General features: G+C 42.5%; 1 protein-coding gene across 2 annotated transcripts; it reads left to right on the top strand.

Moving 5' to 3' along the window:
• The first annotated feature begins 825 nt into the window (after positions 1 to 825).
• On the top strand, positions 826 to 17,861 carry OCIAD2 (OCIA domain containing 2). Of its 2 annotated transcripts, XM_003898665.5 has the most exons (7): positions 837 to 1,150; positions 3,370 to 3,506; positions 7,762 to 7,858; positions 9,806 to 9,859; positions 13,617 to 13,664; positions 14,772 to 14,889; positions 17,678 to 17,861. In XM_003898665.5, exons 2-7 carry the CDS (start codon positions 3,441 to 3,443, stop codon positions 17,757 to 17,759), a joined length of 465 nt encoding a protein of 154 aa, XP_003898714.1. In that variant the 5' UTR covers positions 837 to 1,150; positions 3,370 to 3,440; the 3' UTR covers positions 17,760 to 17,861. The 2 variants fall into 2 exon arrangements, with proteins under 2 accessions (XP_009205072.1, XP_003898714.1); XM_009206808.4 differs by lacking the exon at positions 14,772 to 14,889 and having other exon boundaries at positions 826 to 1,150.
• Positions 17,862 to 19,482: the final 1,621 nt, after the last annotated feature.

Below are 19,482 nucleotides of genomic sequence, written 5' to 3'. Positions count from 1 at the left end.
TAATCAGCTGAGCAGCCCACACAGCTGCTCTGCCAATGGAGTAGCCATTCTTTTTTGTTGTTGTTCTTGTTTTTTTGTTTTTTGGGATTTTTTTTTGAGACAGAGTCTGGCTTTGTCACCCAGGCTGAAGTGCAATGGCGCAATCTCGGCTCACTGCAACCTCCGCCTCCCGGGTTCAAGCGATTCTCCTGCCTCAGCCTCCCGAGTAGCTGGGATTACAGGGGTACCCCACCACGCCTGGCTAACTTTTGGTATTTTTAGTAGAGAGGGCGTTTCAACATGTTGACCAGGCTGGTCTGAACTCCTGAGCTCATGTGATCCGCCTGCCTTTCCCTCCCAAAGTGTTGGGATTATGGGGGTGAGCCACCGTCCCCGGCCTGTTTCTTTACTTCCTTAATAAACTTACTCTCACTTTAGGGACTCACCCCAGATTCTTTCTTGCGCGAAGTCCAAGAACCCTCGCTTGGCGTCTGGATCGGGACCCCTCTCTGGTAACAAGTAATGTCGGTATTAAAGGTACCCCCACATGTCAACGGCTTCCCTCCACAAGTCAGAGTTGGGGAGGGACAGGAGGCAGGAGGGAACCGACAAAGAGCAATGGAAAGAGAAGGCCTGGGAGCCAAGCAGGCCTGGGGTTGACTCCGGGCTCCCTTAGTGGCCTGCACGACTCAGATGACCCGTCTGTGAAGTGCAGGTCACAGTGGGCGCCCCACAGGGCTGCAGAAAGGAGTGCAAAGGTGATGCCCACGCCGGCCCAGGGCAGGGGCGCAATACACGGCTGTTGCTGCTGTGATTGCTGCAGGAAGGGAGTCATTTAGAAGGCACAAAGGAACTATAACCTACTTGGTGTCGGGACAAGCCTTAAGGACGGGGCAGGGATTCCAGCCAGAGCTAAGTTCCAGCGTGGGTTGCCACCAACAGCGAAAGTGACTGCCAGGTGGCAGTAGGGTGACTTCACCAGCTTAAGTGCTTAGCGGGCAGGCGAGGAGGCGGAGCAAAAGAAGAAAACACAAAGGACGGGGAGGAAGCCGGGGAGACAGGTGGGGTACTCGGGAGGCTGGAGCTGGCCGGCCGTGCAGTCGCGGAGGAGCGAGGCCTGCAGGGCTCGGCAGCGAGGGACTCGGCCTCGGAGGCGACCCTGACCACACAGGTGAGCCCCCGCCCCGGGGGGTGTTAACGACGGGAGGGAGTGGCCTTGGGGGAACGCAGCTCCGCAGGGCAGTCCTTTGAAGGCGGCGCGGCGCAATGTTGGCCGCCCCCCACTCCCCCTTTGCTCGGACCCTGGCGACCCCGGCGGTGGCTAGGGGCTGGAGAGCGTGGGGTGGCGCTGGCTGCTTCTGGCCATGGATGGCGTTGGACTCCAGTAGGCTGACTCCCGGCTCCCCCGACTGGACCAGAAAGTGCGGTGTCGCCCGCCCGCCGTCCAGCCGGGCAGGCGCCCCACTCCACTAGGAAGCACCCCCGCCCCCCATGCTGCGGCGCTCTTTTCTCCGCACGTCCGCCGGTCAGCACCCACGAACCCACGAACCCACGGGTCCCTTCCCCACCACTGAAGAAACAGAGGGTCCCCGGACCACCCCGGCGTGGGGGGTCGGAGCTACACCTGCAAGGCAAGACCCTCAGAAGGCTTGCTTTTAGGTGTAGACTGAGGACTAAGTGGGTGCCAGGGGACCTGGCCACCGAAGCTGAGAGGTATCTTTGCCTCCCAATATAGGGCAGCGGCCTAATGGCTAAGCAAAGATAATCTAATTTGGCCTGGTCAGCAAAGACTTCCTGGGAATGCTCAGGAAATGGAAGGCGTGCAGGGCCACTCTGACAGCCGCCCCTTCGTGCGTTCAGACTCAGCCTGCTGGGTGCTGAGCGGGGGGGCTTTATGGAGCATCCCTCATCCTCATCCTCATCTTCATTCCTGCAACGGCCCCTCACCATTGTTGGTCCATTATGCCCACTTAACAGTGGAGAAAGCTGAGGCACAGACGGATTAAGTCATTTGCACCAAAGCACAGGGATGGCAGGGGGAAAGAGTCGCGATTTGAACTCTGGTCTCTCTGACCCCAGTACTTTCCCATGCAGGGCACTGTGGTGCCCCTGTAATCACATTAGGCACCTGCGATGAAACTTGGTGCGAGTACGGGTCCCCTTGGCTCAAATGCCTGGAAGTTTAGTAACTGATGTAGGAAACAGAATTGTGTATAAGAGGTTCATTTCGCAGAAGAAAAGCAGAGGTAGTGGTGGAGTTCAGGGCTGCAGAATGCAGTGGCTACCGGGGGCAGGAGGAGGCTCAAAGTCCACCTGGATTATGTCCATAATTGCCAGATCCAGGGTCCACTTTTCTAAGCCATGTAATGATGTTGATGATTCACTGCCTCCTTCAGAAATTCCCTCCCCTCTATATCAGCTATTCCTTCTCAGTCATTTCCTTGGCCTGCTTTTTTTTTTTTTTTTTTTTTTTTATTTTTTTCTTCTTTTATTTTTCTTTTTTTTTTTTTTTTTTTTTTTTTTTTTTTTTTTTTTTTTTTTTTTTTTTTTTTTTTTTTTTTTTTTTTTTTAATATTTCTTTCTTCTCTTTTCAATATTCCCTTGGGCTCAATGTTCATATTCTCCAATACTGTTTTTAGACACACTTGTTCAAGTTCCCTGCTTTAACTTTCATCTCTATGATGGCAGCTCCCAACTTCATTTCTCAAGCCTACCCCTGTTCTGGAACTCAAGACCCAAATTGTCATATATTAACAGTGGCTAATTCCACTGTTTTCCCCCACAGGCACCCAAATCCAACATTTCCAAACCCAAATTTAGCATCTCTATCAAAGACGCTAAATTCCCACCAAGGTCTTTGTTCAGGTTCCTGTAACTCCTTGCCTGCACTAGTGCACCACCTTCCAACCTCGTCCTCCTGCCCCAGAGTCCATCTACCCTCCACAGATCCTCCTGAAAGCTTAGGAGTCCTAGTTCCTTTTGTGACCTGACTAGATGGAATGAACCCTGCTTTTTTTTCTTCCCTAGCATCCTGTGCACACCTCGAGGGAACCCTTTCCATGTTGTGTAACTGTTGACTTGTCTATCTCCCCTTTTGGACTGTGAATTCCTTCAGTGGTGATCTTGTCTTATCCTTCTTCATATCCCCTGGCCTGGCACATAATCGACACTCAGTGCACAGTGTGGTATTTCACTCTATTCTAAATCTGATCTGTCCCCATTAGTGAGTGAATGTGTGTGTGCTGGTGGAAGAGGAGCACTAGAAACTGAGTTTGCAGATGGACTAATGACAAAAGGAAAAACGAGTTTTCCAGATAACTCCAGGGGATCCTCAGGATGCTTTTAAGCTTGATACAAACATTCAGTCATGGCATAGTGATTCTCTTCTAGGTTCCTTAGGCACTGGGTCAAGGAGTAAGCAGAGGATAAACAACTGGAAGGAGAGCAAATACAAAGTCATCATGGCTTCAGCGTCTACTCGTGGAAACCAAGATAAAGATACCCATTTGCCACCACCAAGCAAGCAGGTATACTTTTATCTTTATTGATCAATTCATTGATTGAGACACGATCTCACACTGTCACCCAGACTTGAGAGCAATCATGGCTCACTGCAGTCTCGAACTGCTGGATTAAATGATCCTCCTACTTGAGCTTCTCACTTAACTGGGATGAGAGGTACAGGCCCCCATGCCTGGCTAATTTTTCTTGTGGTTAGACATGAGGTCTCACTGTATTGCGCAGGCTGGTCTCAAATACCTGGCCTCAATTAATCCTCCATCTAGGCCTGCCAAAGTGCTGGGATTACAGGCGTGAGCCACCATGCCTGGTCAGGTATACTTTTAATTGCAGGACCTGCCATCTGAAAAAATATATATCATAGAGAATTTTTATTAAATTTCATCTTTAACCAGTCATCTTATTTTTTTCAGTCTGGCACTTTGTTGGATGGGCTCAGGGAAAACAGGATGGGGAAGGAAAGTGTGTTTTCAGCTGCTTTGAAAAGAAGCTGACATTTAAAATTTACAATTTTATTTACAAAATCCTTTCTATACTCTTTCCTGTTTGGAATCCAGCCTTACTAACTCTTAGATGAACTGTCAGTAACTGAAGAGGTTTCTGAGAGCAGAGCAAAACTCTTAATAGACTCTAACAGAATTATATATGTTGCTTATTTATTTATATTTATTCATTCATTTATTTTTTAGAGATGGAGGCTCCATTATATTGCCCAGGCTGGTCTCAAACTCCTGAGCTCAAATGATCCTCCCACCTCAGCCTCCCAAAGTGCCGGGATTACAGGTGATATTTTGCTTATTTTTCACATTTTTATTACTGTGAGTAATCACGCTAATCCTATGCTGCTGACAGGTGTTCCTGTTCAGGGTGGCAGAGTCCTTAATTACTAATTAGCTAGCAGATTGAGAACCGAAGTGTTAACATGGAAATAATTTTTCAATTTGTTAGGAATGGATACTGTGTATTTCAGGAATACGTCAATGAAGAAAAGAGAAAGCATTTGATGGGTCAATGACATTCATGTTCAAGCTAAAAATAGTGTATGGAGGCAGTAATTTTCAAGGAGCAAAGTTTAGGCGAGGCAAACAGAAAAATGATAGAAAGTCACAAGGAGAATTATTTGGACACCTGAGTTGCCTCTGTGAAATGGGGAGTCATCAAATATTCATGGCTATACAGAAAATGATAACCAGAGCTCCTTTTGTTTTTGTTTTTGTTTTGAGATGGAGTCTCACTCTGTCATCCAGGCTGGAGTGCTGTGGCACAATCTTGGCTCACTGCAACCTCCACCTCCTGGGTTCAAGCGAATCTCCTATCTCAGCCTCCCGAGTAGCTGGGATTACAGGCACCTGTCACCATGCCCAGCTAATTGTTGTATTTTTAGTAGAGATGAAGTTTCACCATGTTGGCCAGGCTGGTCTTGAACTCCTGACCTCAAGTGATCTGGCCGCCTCAGCCTCCCAAAGCCTGGGATTACAGGTTGACTGCAGGACTGGAAGCAATTGTGATAGCCAGGGTGTGTGCATTTGTTTATTTAGGGGAGGCAGTCCTTATTTCTGCCCCAGGCACTGCCAAGAGCAAGAGCAAATATTCACCCTGGGCATCTGGAGGCATGCCTGTGCTGAGGAAGGAAGGTAGGTAGAGACTGAGAGCAACTCCTTCTCCTGCTGCTGTGACTCACCCTGTGACTTACAGCATCTTTGCACTGTGCCTTGGGGAATTGCAGGGAGAGAAGAGGGAGGTTGCCCACTTGGGCTGCTTGTAGAGCTCCACAGACACTGGTGCCAGAGGGTTTCTCCACCGCTTTCATTGACATCATGCATGTAAAGTGCTTGGCACAGGACCAGGCACATACAAAGTGCTCAAGAAATGGTGACCATCTTGTATATTGACATCTATTTCACAGAAAGAGTCTAAAAAGACAGTGGCAAGATCAGCACAATCAAAGTACGCTTCAAGAGTTAAGGAGCTGCACCTCAACCAGAAAAACACTAAAACCCTGGAGATGAATGGCAAATAACCCACATAAATAATTCACAAACAAGGAAACACAAGTGTGACTTCTATAGTAAGGAACAAGTTAAATTAAAAAAAAAAAAAAATTAATGGGGCTAGGCATGGTGACTCATACCTATAACCCCAGCACTTTGGGAAGCCAAAGCGGGACAATCACAATCACTTGAGGCCAGGAGTTCAAGACCAGCCTGAGAAACATAGTGAGAACCCCTAACCTATTTAAAAAACGTTTTTTTTAATTAGCCAGGCATGATGGTGTGCACCCATAGTCCCAGCTACTCAGGAGGCTGAAGTGGGAGGTTAACTTGAGCCCAGGAGTTCGAGGCTGCAGTGAGCTACGATGGCACCACTATACTCCAGTCTGGGTGACAGAGCAAGACCCTGTCTCTAAAAAAAATAAAAATAAAAATAAAATGGTCAAAACGGCAAATGTTACAATATGTTATAACATATATAAATGTTATATATGTATGTATTTTTCCACAAAAAAAATTAATGAGCCAATATATAAGAAAAGATTACAACCCAGATCCAATTACAGGAATTGTCTGACAACCAGAGGAGAAGGGCAGTGTAGCTGAAAAATATGTAGAGATAGTCAAACACATTCATTATCAAAGAAGTACAAACAAGATAATAAATATTACTTTATACCTATCAGCTTAGAAAACTGGATAATTCCAAGTGTTAGAAAATTCTTTCTTTAACTTGCTTGGAATCTTCTTTACCCATACCTAGCTCTTACACAGGCTACGTAGCCATAAGGGAATGTTCAGGCCCTGCAGGTAGGAGTGGAGACTGCAGTCATTGAAGAGAGTGGTCAGCAAGACTCTGTCACAGTGAGAATATGCACACCCTGAGCTTTACTTCTAGATTCATGTCTGAAAAATGTTCTCTCATGGGTCCATAGAGGAGCATGAGGTGGTGGGAACTTGGAGGCATTGTGCACAGTTATGTAGCAGTTAGAAGCAGCAGACTAGATGAATACAGCAACATGGGTGGACCTTAAAAGCGAAGAGCTGAGTTGAGAATGTTTTAAGAATAAAATATATAAAACAGTGCTATTTACATTAAAAAGATATATTCACCCAAAATAATGAACATTTTGCAAGAATGGATAGAAATAAAACATTAAACACTCAGAATGGTTGTGATGGGCAGAGGGGAAGGAGTGGAGAATGTGGACAAGAGCGAGTGATTAAAGCTATGTACCTACAAAGCGAAAGGAATGGTAAAAGATGGGAGTTGGTCTAGATGATAGCATATGAACTTGATTGAAAAAACACTGCAAGTCTGGGCGCAGTGGCTTAGGCTTGTAATCCTAACACTATGGGAGGCTGATGAGGGCAGATTGCTTGAGCTCAGGAGTTCGAGACCAGCCTGGGCAACATGGCAAAACCCCATTGTCGCTATAGTCCTAGCTACTAGGGGAGCTGAGACAAGAGGATTGCTTGAACCTGGGAGGTAGAGTCTGCAGTGAGCCAAGATCACGCCCTTGCACTCCAGCCCAGGTGACAAATGAGACTCTGTCCAAAAAACAAACAAAAAAAACACTGCAGAACCTACTATGTACCCACAGCAATTAAAATATTTTAAAATTTTTTAATAAATAAATTCCAAAAAATACTACAGAACTAATAAAAATAGTTATGTCAATCATGTCAATAGTTGCACCATAAATTATGTGCACACCATTTATAAATGTGTAAAAAAAAAAAGCCTCCAGACTGAAAGTAAACTATGTCAAATAATAAAAAGCAGTCCACAGTTTAAAAATGCATACAGAAGTTCGTGTACATAGGTTCTCTGAGTGTGATGCTCGATGTCTAAATACTGTGTGCTATAGGGAAAATCTCTTTCCTCACCCAGGAGACAATGTTCAGCTGGGTGTTAAGACCAGTCAGGTGGCGAGAGTGAACAGCATTCTAGGTACAGTAAACCACATAGAGGCATGGAGGTAGGGAAGGAAATGTGGCCTCAGCAGGGATTCAACCTGACCACAAATTTGCTGCCTGCGCCAGTCAGTGAATCACTCCCACTCTCCAACTAGAATTCTTCTGCTGTCTAAGTTCATCAGTGTTCCCAGTGAGAAAGCACTCTTGGAAATTTATCATTGCTTTGGGCTGCCTCCGGTACAGAACACACATTGTGTTACAAGTGAAGAGACCTCCCTGTTCACTTCTGGAGAAAACAAATGGGTGATTTTCGGATGATCTCAGTTAGCTCACCATATAACTTTCCTTACAGAGCCTGTTGTTTTGTCCAAAATCAAAACTGCACATCCACAGAGCAGAGATCTCAAAGATTATGCGAGAATGTCAGGAAGAAAGTTTCTGGAAGAGAGGTAATTGTACTTAACATTGTATTTGCGGCAGTAAACTGCCTAAATATTCATATTAGAATTGTGGTAATGACTTACGTTTGAGCAGAGACTTTGCATAAATATCTGATGAACTCTGATATTCAGGGATGTTTAGAGTTTAAATCCAAGTTCAGACCTTTTTTAAGGCAGAGATAATATCTGATTAAGGAGCACTTTACCTCACTTAGCAAAAAATGATGCACACGTAATTCTTCCCTTTACCAAGAATATGTGACCAAGAATGTGTACCAAGACAATTATTTAGAATTTGTTGATTCCCAAAGAGTAGACCTTCCTACATTCTGCTGGACTCTAAGTTTCACAGGGTTCAGAAATAATATCAAGTTCATCTGGACCTTCATTCTATAGCCTAGCACAGTGCCCTGTTCATAGAAATACCTAATCGATATTTCTCAAATGAATGAAAAATGGCCACGTTCCATTAATACTTCTCTTACACTGTCTCTGAAATAACATTTTCAGCTGAGTCACTTCCTCTTTCTGAGCCTGCCTCACATAAGACAATCAGGCTGTGCATTAAGGTCTCTTCCAATTAAAAAAATGTGTAATTCAGTATTTGAAAATGGCATAGTAGAACCTGTAGATACAGTCTTGATATTTTGCAACATTGCTGATGTGTGGATAATGTATACTTTGAAATACTCATTTTGATTTCTTAAGTCATTCAAATTTAGTATCACCTGTTTGGGAAATAACACTAGAAGCTGATATTCATTATACATTATAGGATTACTGACTGTGCTTCTAGAAATTCATGTGTTTTCTGACAACCTATGAGTTGTCAGAAAATTTAATTGGGCCCTAGTAGACTAACACTTCAGTATGACCCATTTGCCCACTATAGGGTAGCTATGAGTGGAAAAATTGGTTGCTATTTGATCTGTCTTGGTTGAACTAGAAAGAGCTACATGTTTATCACTACTCTCTGCTTTTGAAAGAAGTTATTTGACACATATTGATGGACAGAACTAGAAACTGCCTTTCCCAGACTAAATTTTCTGTTTTAAAAATTATAGCTAAACATTACACATGTTTAACATGAACATAGTCATCTTGTGATCTTTAATTTGGATCTTCAGGCAAATACAAATTGTAAGACAAAATGTCATGAAAAAGAAAAAGAAAGACAAGGAACTGTCCTAGACTAAATCAAATAGGAGAATATGTGTAATGTATGATCCCTGAATTTCTGAGTTGGAAAAAGCCCACAGCTATTGGGCCAGTTGGAGAGATTTGAATAACGATTGTGTATAAGTTAATATAATTTTTCTTGAGTACGAGTGTTCAAGAAATATAAATGTTTTGACCATGCTAATGGTGGTGTAATTACGTAGGGAAACATTCTAGTTTTTAGAAGACACCTGCTGAAGTATTTAGTGACAGAGTCATAATGTTTGCAAATCTCAAATGGCTCAGACAAAAAAGGAAAAATTAGATAAAGCAAACTTGGCAAAATGTTCACAATTAATGAATCTAGATGAAAGGTATGTAGGAGTTTATTATATTGCTTTTTAACATTTGTGTAGGATTGAAAATTTCGAAATACACACATAGCTAAAGGCAACTCCCAAATTCAACAGGTAAATGTACATATACCCTAAGATGCCTTTATTATATGTAGTGCTTAGAATCTTGTGCATGATGGCATTCAGTACAAGTGGATGTTAGACATGAAGTAGAATAGGGTTCAAATTAATGCTGTGCCTCAGGGTAAGTGACTGGGGAAGATTCCAAGAAAATTCTCCATACTGCACTTAATAAATATTTGTTGAATAAGTAAAATAACAAATGAACAAAAATTCACTGCCAAGGAAGGTAAGAGAAAAAACTCAGAATAATTCTCCCTAACTTCTCGGTGAGGTGCCAATTTTTAAAATACCAATATTGAAGGACATTTTTGCTTTACAGCTCTGCCTTTTTCTCTTGTAAGCATGCTTGTCACCCAGGGACTAGTCTACCAAGGTAAGATTCTATATTTGTTAAATAATCTAATTTCAGAGAGTCCAGTTTTCTGTGACCCTCCTGGAAGCTTTTTGGCTCTTGACATTTATTTTTTGGTGAAGGATGTTTTTCCACAGGCTTCTGTCTGTTTTCAGCCTAAGTCCCTATCTCCCCAGAAAGCATCCTAATCCCCAGAATTAGTGAATATATTAGGTTACATGGCAAAAGGAAATTAAAGTTGCAGATGGAATTAAGGTTGTTAATCACCTGACTTTAAAATAGGGAGAGTATCCTGGGTGATCCAAGTGGGCCCAGTGCAATTGAAAGGGTCCTTAAAAGCGAAAGGCAGGATCTGAAGGTAGAATCAGAGAGGTGGCAATGTGAGGCCTCAGCTCAACATTGCTGGCCTTGAAGATGGAGGAAGGGACCATTAGTGGAGGAACGTGGGCAGCCTCAAGAAGCTAGAAAGGTAAGAAACCCTCGAGCCTTCAGATAGGAATGCAGCCCATTTAAGGAACACAGTTAAAACCTTGGTTTTCATCCAGCGAGACCCATTTTGACCTCAAGAACTGTAAGATAATAAATTTGCTTCATTTACAGGAACAACAGAGAAGCAATCCTGTGCCTTTCTCTGTGCCGGAGTCCAGTGTCTCCCAGGGCCTCTGTATATGGTTAGACAGACGGTTCCCTGCACAAATAAGGATGTTCCAGGGAGAAGGTGGGGGAAACTGAAATCCACCCTAAGCTGTGTCCACCATGCCATTTCTTTTGGCAAGAGGCTACATCTGCCTGAGGAGGGCACCCTGTCTCCTCCATACAAGAGACCGTAAGGGCCAGCAGCTGCCTTGCATCTCCCCACATAACCTCTCCCTGCCTCTTAACATTTTCCTGTTTTCCTCTCTGTTCTTCCTTCTTCATCTCCTCCCTGTCTCCACCTGACCAGAGAATCCAGAGACATTCCTTAGTCCACAGGTGGCAAGAAGGCACCTTATCCTGTTTAAGCCCATTTTATCAAACACTGTTGATTAACAGGATTTTGCTTTATTTTTATTATTATTTTTTTTAATGAGACAAGGTCTTGCTATGTTGCCCAGGCTGTCCTCAAACTATTGGGCTCAAGCAATCCTCCCCTCTAGACCTCTTGAGTACCTGGGATTATAGGCATGTGCCACCATGCCTGGCTTCTGATTATCAGGATTTTATGGGGGTCTTGGGGTTTTGTTTTGTTGGTTTTTTGTTTATTTGTTTGTTTTTGAGACAGGGTCTCGCCTTCATCCACTGCAGTGATATAATAATGGCTCCCTGCAGTCTCAACTTCCTGGGCTCAAGTGACGCTCCCATCTCAGCTTCCCAAGTAGCTGGGTCTATAGACACATGCCACCACACCCAGCTAATTTTTTTTTTTTTTAATTTTTGCAGAGACAGTGTCTCACTATATTGCCCAGGCTGGTCTCAAACTCCTGAGCTCAAGTGATCCTCCCACCTCAGCCTCCCAAAGTGCTGGGATTACAGGTGTGAGCCATCACACCCAGGCTTGATTACCAGAATCTTAAAAGGAACATTTGTACCAGTAAATATGAGGGAAGAAGTCCTAGTTCTTTTCTGAGTCTCAAAAACCACATGTCACATATCTAGGAGAATCCCACTTTGACCAATATCATTCTTGTCCATAAAGGTCATGTATCAAATATGATTGTATTTTTACAATTTGAAGATAGCATTTTTCAGATCATTTTTGACACAGATAAAAATATTGGGGCTGGGACATCTATGGGGATTATGGGTTTTTTGTTTGTCTGTTTGTTTTTGAGACGGAGTCTCACTCTGTCACTCAGGCTGGAGTGCAGCGGCGTGATCTGGGCTCACTACAACCTCCACCTGCTGGGTTCAAGCAATTCTCCTGCCTCAGCCTCCATAGTAGCTGGGATTGCAGGCCTGTGCTACCACATCCTGCTGATTTTTGTATTTTTAGTAGAGACAGGGTTTCACCATGTTGGGAAGGATGGTCTCAAACTCCTGACCTCAAGTGATCTGCCCACCTCAGCCTCCCAAAGTGCTGAGATTGCAGGCAAGAGCCACCACACCCGGCCCAGATTATGTTTTATAAGTATTAAACTACTCCAAATCTACTGCTTGTGGTGTGAATGTCCCCTTCAAAATTCAGGGTGAAATTTATCCGCCATTGTAACAGTATCAAGAGGTACAGCCTTTAAGAGGTTATGAGGGCTCCACCCTCATGAATGGATCAATACCATTATCATGGGAGTGAGTTCCTGATAAAAAGGATGTGTTCAGCCTCTCCTCTTGCTCTCCGTTTCCTACACTTCCTTGCCATGGATAACCCTCATAAATGCCAGCTCTATGCTCTTGGATTTCTCAGCCTCCAGAAGTGTGAGCCAAGTGAACTTCTGTTCTTTATAAATTATCCAGCCTGTGGTATTCTGTTACAGGAGCAGAAAACAGACCAAGACATCTACCATTTTTTGCGTCTATGCTAACATATTTTTTTCGGAGTTTAATATCAGTTTTCTATAACATCTCTAACAAATTACCACAAACAGAGTGACTTAAAACAACACAAATGTATTATCTTATAGTTCTTGGAAATCAAAATTCTGAAATGGGTCTCACTGGGCTAAAATCAAGGTATCACCACAGCTGTGTTCCTTCTGGAGGCTCATGGGCTTCCTTTTCCTTTCCAGCTTCTAGAACCACGCATATTTCTTAACCGGTGGCCCCTTCCTATGACCGTAAAGTCAGGAACATTGAGCCAAGTTCTTCTCTTGCTGCCATCTCTCTGTCCTGTCACGTTTCCTCTTCCACACTGAAGGATCACATTGGGCCCACCTTGATCATCTCTCTCCTTTAAAGTCATCTGATTAGCAACATCAGTTCCATTTTCTACCTTAATCCCCCTTTTGGGACCTAATACATTCACCTTTTCCAGGAATTCAGATGTGGGTATCTCTAAAAGGCCATTATTCTAACTACCATGAGTTGTACTGTTTGCATTGTAAAATAATGATATACACTGTGAATCTCCAAATGGAAACTCTCTATGTTGAGTTACTTAAAAAGAAAAGAGGGTGCACATGTACCCTAACTTAAAGTATAATTTAAAAAAAAAGAGGATGATGACTAATCTCTTTGAACACTGTTGTCAGCCCTACCTTTGCTTGATGTCTTTGAATCAGTCTTGAATTGTCTGTTTCATATTATTTTTCTACACATTACAGCTAATATTTATAATTTGCCTAAAATGACTGTCTGGCAGTTAAATTCAACTGAGAGTTGAATCATAACTCCTTTAAGATCCTTTTTTTTTCGTTTTTCCTTTTTTTTTTTTTTTTTTTCAGATGGAGTCTCGCTCTGTCACCCAGGCTGGAGTGCATTGGTGCCATCTCAGCTCACTGCAACCTCTGCCTCCTGGGTTCAAGCGATTCTCCTGCCTCAGCCTCCCAACTAGCTGGGATTACAGGCACCCACCATCATGGCTGGCTAGTTTTTGTATTTTTTTAGTGGAGACGGGGTTTCACCATGTTGGCCAGGCTGATTTCGAACTCCTGACCTCAGGTGATCTGCCCGCCTCAGCCTCCAAAGTGCTGGATTACAGGTGTGAGTGACTGTGCCCGGCCAAGATCATCTTTCTAAAGTCAGAATATGTATACATTTAAGAAATTATATGTCTTAAATTTTGGAGGCTTCTTTATACTTTAAGAATAACTTATAATTTAAGTTATAAAATGAAATAATAATGTATTTCTGTATTACTCCTTAGGTTATTTGGCAGCTAATCCTAGATTTGGATCATTGCCCAAAGTTGCACGTAAGTCACAGAAATAAAAAAGCAAGCCAAGTGTGGTGGCTCACGTCTGTAATCCCAGGAATTTGGGAGGCTGAGGCGGGTGGATTGCTTGAGTCCAGGAGTTCCAGACCAGCCTAGGCAATATGGTGAAACCTTGTATCTATTTTAAAAAATAATAATAAATAAAATTTTGAAAAAAAAAAGACATTACTAGCAACTGGAGATATGAATGTCCAGCTTAACTAAACTGCCTATATTGACTTTTAAAAAAATCAACCTCTATTTTCTGCTAGTCTGCATTTCTTAGTTCACTCAACATTTTCTGATATACAGCTTAGCAGTAAGGACTTCTTCTTAGACCATCCTTAAAGCATGGACTAAGAAGGACTGGAAGGATATATAATGAGATTATCAGTAGCAGAGCCTCTGAATGATAGATCCTTTATGGATTTTTATTTTCCTCTTTTGCCCTGGCTAGTCTTTTCAAAATGTTTTCTACAATGGATATAAAAAATCAGTAATTTTTAAGAATCAGGGGATTTCTAATAATAGAGTAACCACAAACTTGGGGTTTCATCTTCCTTCACCTAGTATCAACAGATGTTTTATGTACAAAAAGGACACATTTTAGTTGATAGTCTGAAACCGCATTCATTCCTAGCAGGAGGAACAGATTTGAGATCTCTTCCATAGGAGGGTCCCTCTCCCTCGTAGGCAAGAGAGACTGAAACTCTCCACTACTCCAAGGCCATAAGGAAGATTAGGGGCATTTCTACCCAGTGATTTGGAAGCTGCCTATAGCCACAACCCAGCCACCTTCCCCTGCCCCAGTGGCCTCAACCATTTGCTTGACAGGTGGGCCCTCTCTGGCCATCTGTCTCCAGGACAGCACTGTGGCTTGCTCTGTCCTGCCCCTTCCACCACCAGTTCAAAGTTGAGATGGGGAAGTCTCCAGTTCCCAATCCTGTTCTTTTCTAATAGAGACTTCCTTCTCAGAGTCTTCATTCATTGATTTAGCATGGTCCTTTTAATTTTAAAATTACCAGCGTTAATTTTTAAAGCTCTGGAAGATAACTAATGGAGAAGATTCTCAACCTTTAAATGACCTCTCCCAACCTGCTTTTACAGTTGCTGGTCTCTTGGGATTTGGCCTTGGAAAGGTATCATACATAGGAGTATGCCAGAGTAAATTCTATTTTTTTGAAGATCAGCTTCGTGGGGCTGGTTTTGGTCCACAGCATAACAGGTTTGTAATCTGTTTGGTTGAGGGATTGTAATGTAATTATAAGAAATTAAATGAAAGATTATTCATTATTTATTATATTAAACACACTTTTTAAAATTCACATGTTAAAAAACTTTTAATCCTCAAGTTTAGCATTGACTTTGTTACTACACTTACCAATTTCATTTGTTTGATAAATATTTAATGGGAACCTACTGTGTTCAAACATTGTGCAAGTTTCTAAAGAATTCCTCAATGAGCAGTTATGGCTTCCACCATCACAGAGTTACACAAAACTTTAACAGGTTTCTTTACTGCAGGGCTTCTCAGAGCTTTTTCTATGTTAATACTGTATATATCATGATTCTCTATAGGGGAAATAGGCAATATGACTTTGGAGTTAATGGCATCACCTCTGCTGTTATAGTACTTGGGTTGAAAACCAGTTCTACCGCTTAACTAAGTTGTGTGACCCTGCAAGTTTCTTAAGCTCTCTGATCTTCAATTTCCTTATCTGTATAAAATAGTGATCAGGATAGTTTTTATGAGATGTAAAGAATAGAAATGATTATTCGTGACACTCAGTAAGTGCTCAGTAAACATTAGCTATTTTTACTATAGTAGTTACCAGATTAGTGTTGGGAACACATTTCTCTAAAGACCCCTCACTGGTCACAGTGAGTTCTATCTGAGAAGCAGCACAATATGATGAAAACAAACTGGACTAGAAGTCAAAACACTCAAGTTCTTTTTCTAACTATGTGACTTTGGAAAGCCATGTTCCCTAGTCCTGTAGTAATAGATGGGCCCTTCAATACTGTCTCTTTCTGATGAGCTGCATGAGACCCAAAGAGCTGTAGAGACCTTCTGAAGGTGACATCATTAGCAGTGGGTGGAAAAGGGTCTTTCACCTCAGATCATCTGTTTTCCAAACCCTTACTCTTCCCATTGCAGAAGCAAGGCCACCAGAGAATCATTAATTCCATTTTTACAGACAACACCAACTTCAGTCCATCCTTGCTAAGTTGTGTTTTAGAGTCAGCTTGCTGAGGAGGAATTGACCACATGATTCTGGTCTGTGTAGGAAAAGAAAGAAAAAGTATCACAAGTAAAGGAGAGAATTTTGTTGACTGCTTCTTCTTCCTCTTCAATTTCAGGAGTGTCTTTTGCAATTAACCAACTTTGGATTTCAGAATAATTATGAACACAAGACTGAAATCTACATTTTTCAGACAATGTCCATTGTGAAAGGAGGTGACTGAAGTAACTAGTTTCCAGGGCTCCTTTAAGCTCTGCGTTCTGTGGTTTCATTTTGCCTTCCCACTGCCAGCCACAGCAGCCCCACTCTGGGCTTGCATTCATAGCTGATAACCAATTGCTATGCCCTATGTGAAGGGCCATTACCAGCAAATCTGAGAGGCAATAATTCACAAAGCTATTTGATTTCTTAATTAAGGGAAAGTAGAGTGGGGCACTTAACTAAGTTGAGGTGGAGGGGAGGGTTAAGGAATAGGCATTAAGGACTTCTTGGAGTAGGTGATGATGCTTGACTTGAATCTTAATAGATTCAAGTAGTAGTAGCTACAGCAGAAGCTATGACAAGAGGAGATATAGCAGGAGCTATGGCTATAGTAGGAGCTATAGCAGGAGCTATGGCTATAGTAGGAGCTATAGCAGGGTTGAAGAAGGGGATTCCAGGCCAGGAATAGTATGTAGAGAAGAGAAATTTTCATTTTTAAAGGGAACCATAAATACATCCTACGGCTGGAGCATAAAGAGCTATTGGGAAAGGCAGAGAACAAGCTGGAAGTCCAGGCAGGTAGAAGTCAGCTCCTGAAGGAATTTATGCCATGCTAAGGATTTTCACTTCATTCTCAAAGCAATGGGGGGAAATAAGTGAGAGAAAGGGGTTCCTCATCCATCTCTTCAGGGTTTTACAGTAGCAGTTTCTGGCCTTGCTACCTTCGAAGTAATCCTTCCCACCCAGGCCAGATTGAATGAGTTTTCTATCATTCAAAACACATCCTATCACTGTCCTGCATAAAGTTATCCTGTTGCCAACTCCTCATAGTAGTAAATGTTTGTTGAATTTGTAAGATTATAAAACTTTAATGCAAGAAGGGACTCGACATCTATTCCATATTCAAATGTGAATATTATTCTAGAATGAAGCTGTGCGTTTTCCTTGGTATCCTAAGGAAACTGGGACAAGTTCAGCAAACTATAAACCAGAAATTCTGGAAGTATCATTTTTTTAATTTAAAAAATTATGTGTGTATATATATATGTGCACATGTGTGTCCAAACCTAACTCCATAGGCATATAGTTTAATCCTGGATCAACGCACTGTGTGTTTATAATTTTTATGCTATTGTTAGAAATTACTTGAATTCAAAAAGAATCAAGATGTTCAAACCCTGCCTGACCCTGACCACAAATACAACCATGTGTTTCAACATAAAGCTCATTATTGGCTTTTTGAGGGGTGAAATATTGGGGGCCATAAACCAAGCAACAACTCCTATTATTTCTGAAAAAACAAGGCTAGTGAACTTTAGCATAGACTATATATCTAATATTGTTTTAAAGGCAGGTGCAGTTGTTCATGCCTGTAGTCTCCGCTACTCAAGAGGGGTGGGTGAGAGGATCCCTTGAGCCCTCGAGACCAACCTGGGCAACATAGATAGACTATTCCCCCATCTCTATTTTAAAAATTATGTTAAAATAATAAGAATAATAATATTATGTAAAGACTAGAGCTTCCAGTGTCAAAGTACAAACCACTGTCTATTTTTGCTTCTCTTCTAGGCACTGCCTGCTTACCTGTGAGGAATGCAAAATAAAGCATGGATTAAGTGAGAAGGGAGACTCTCAGCCTTCAGCTTCCTAAACTCTGTGTCTGTGACTTTCGAAGTTTTTTAAACCTCTGAATTTGTAAACATTTAAAATTTCAAGTGTACTTTAAAATAAAATACTTCTAATGGAACAAAAATATCGCATCTGTCACTCACTGAGATGTATTACATGGAAGGCTCTGAAGTGAACTAAACATTACATGTTTTTCTACTCTTTAAGAACATGTTGGGGCATGGTGCAGTGACTCATGCCTGTAATGGGAGGCCGAGGCAGACAGATCATTTGAGGTCAGGAGTTCATGACCAGCTTGGCCAACGTGGTGAAACCCTGTCTCTGCTAAAAATATAAAAATTAGCCAGGCGTGGTGGCACATGCCTGTAATCCCAGCTACTGAGAGGGAGGCTGAGGCAGGAGAATCGCTTGAACCTGGGAGGTAGAAGTTGCAGTAAGCAGAGATTGTGCCACTGCACACCAGCCTGGGTGGCAGAGCTAGACTCCATCTCATACACACGCACACATGCACACATGCACACACGCAAAACATGTTAGAAATCCTCACACATACAAATGACATTGCCCCCCCACCAACTTGCTTACAGCTAAATAAGATAATTAAGTCTTCTCAGATTAGCCTCTATCCTTTCTTTTACTCTGCTTTTTTTTCCCCAGTGTTTTAAGTTCTCTGATAGAGAACTGGAATTAATGTTGAAGAAGTTAGGAAGTCATGACCCCAAGAAAATTAATGTGTATGGAGATAGAAACAGGTCAAGACAGTCTTACAGCTATGAGGAGTGCTTCCTAAAATGTAGAGGCAACATTTTTAACTTAGTGAAAAGTGTTTCATTGGAAAGTGTCATAATATGAATCAACTATCCTGCTCCTGGTGACCTTATGGTTCAACAGTATGGTTCAGCAGTGGAGTTTGGAAGTTACTGTTATCTTTTTTTTTGAGACAGGGTCTTGCTCTGTCACCCAGACTGGAGTGCAGTGGCATGATCATAGCTCACTGCAGCCTCGACCTCCCAGGTTCAAGCCACCCTCCCACCTCAGCCTCCCAAGTAGCTAGGACTACAGGTGTGTGCCACCATGCCCTCTATTTTTGTAGTTTTGTAGAGATGGGGTTTTGCCATGTTTCCCAGACTGGTATTGAACTCCTGAGCTCAAGCAACCCACCTACCTCTGCCTCCCAAAGTGCTGGAATTACAGGTGTGAACCACCATGCCTGGCCTCATTGTCTTTAGGTTATCTGCTTAGCTAATGGGCACATGCTCGTGGGCAGCCCTCAAGAATGGGGTTCTTTTATATACTACTAGTTGCCTGAAACAAAAAACACAGCTTCCCAAACTGTTTCTCATTTCGCCCAAGGAACAGCTTATTTATGGGAGGAATCACTGGAATAATTAATACATGGAATGATAAATTTAGAATTCTAGGGAGTTCAGAGGTAGCCAATGCAACTCCAGGAGTTGGACTCCTATTCTCCTGTCAGATTTGTTGCATGAAAACAACAACAACAAAATCTGGCAGGGTGTGGTGGCTCACACCTGTAATCCTAACACTTTGGGAGGCAAGGCAGGCAGATCACCAGAGGAGTCTGAGACCAGCCTGGCCAACATAGTAAAACACTGTCTCTACTAAAAATACAAAAAATCAGTCGGGCGTGGTGGTGCATGCCTGTAATCCCAGCTACTGGGGAGGCTGAGGCACGAGAATCTCTTGAATTGGAGAAGCAGAGGTTGCAGTGAGCCAAGATAGCG

The sequence above is a fragment of the Papio anubis genome, chromosome 3, assembly GCF_008728515.1.
Source record: "Papio anubis isolate 15944 chromosome 3, Panubis1.0, whole genome shotgun sequence".
NCBI lineage: Eukaryota > Metazoa > Chordata > Mammalia > Primates > Cercopithecidae > Papio > Papio anubis.
Note: the sequence above shows the minus strand (reverse complement) of the source record. Positions and strands in the feature narration are given on the sequence as shown.

Coding starts and splice junctions, on each gene's coding strand:
- OCIAD2 (XM_003898665.5), top strand. CDS start 3,441: ATGGCTTCAGCGTCTACTCGTGGAAACCAAGATAAAGATACCCATTTG. Junction 7,859..9,805: donor AGAAAGTTTCTGGAAGAGAG/GTAATTGTACTT, acceptor TTTGCTTTACAG/CTCTGCCTTTTTCTCTTGTA. Junction 13,665..14,771: donor ATCATTGCCCAAAGTTGCAC/GTAAGTCACAGA, acceptor CTGCTTTTACAG/TTGCTGGTCTCTTGGGATTT.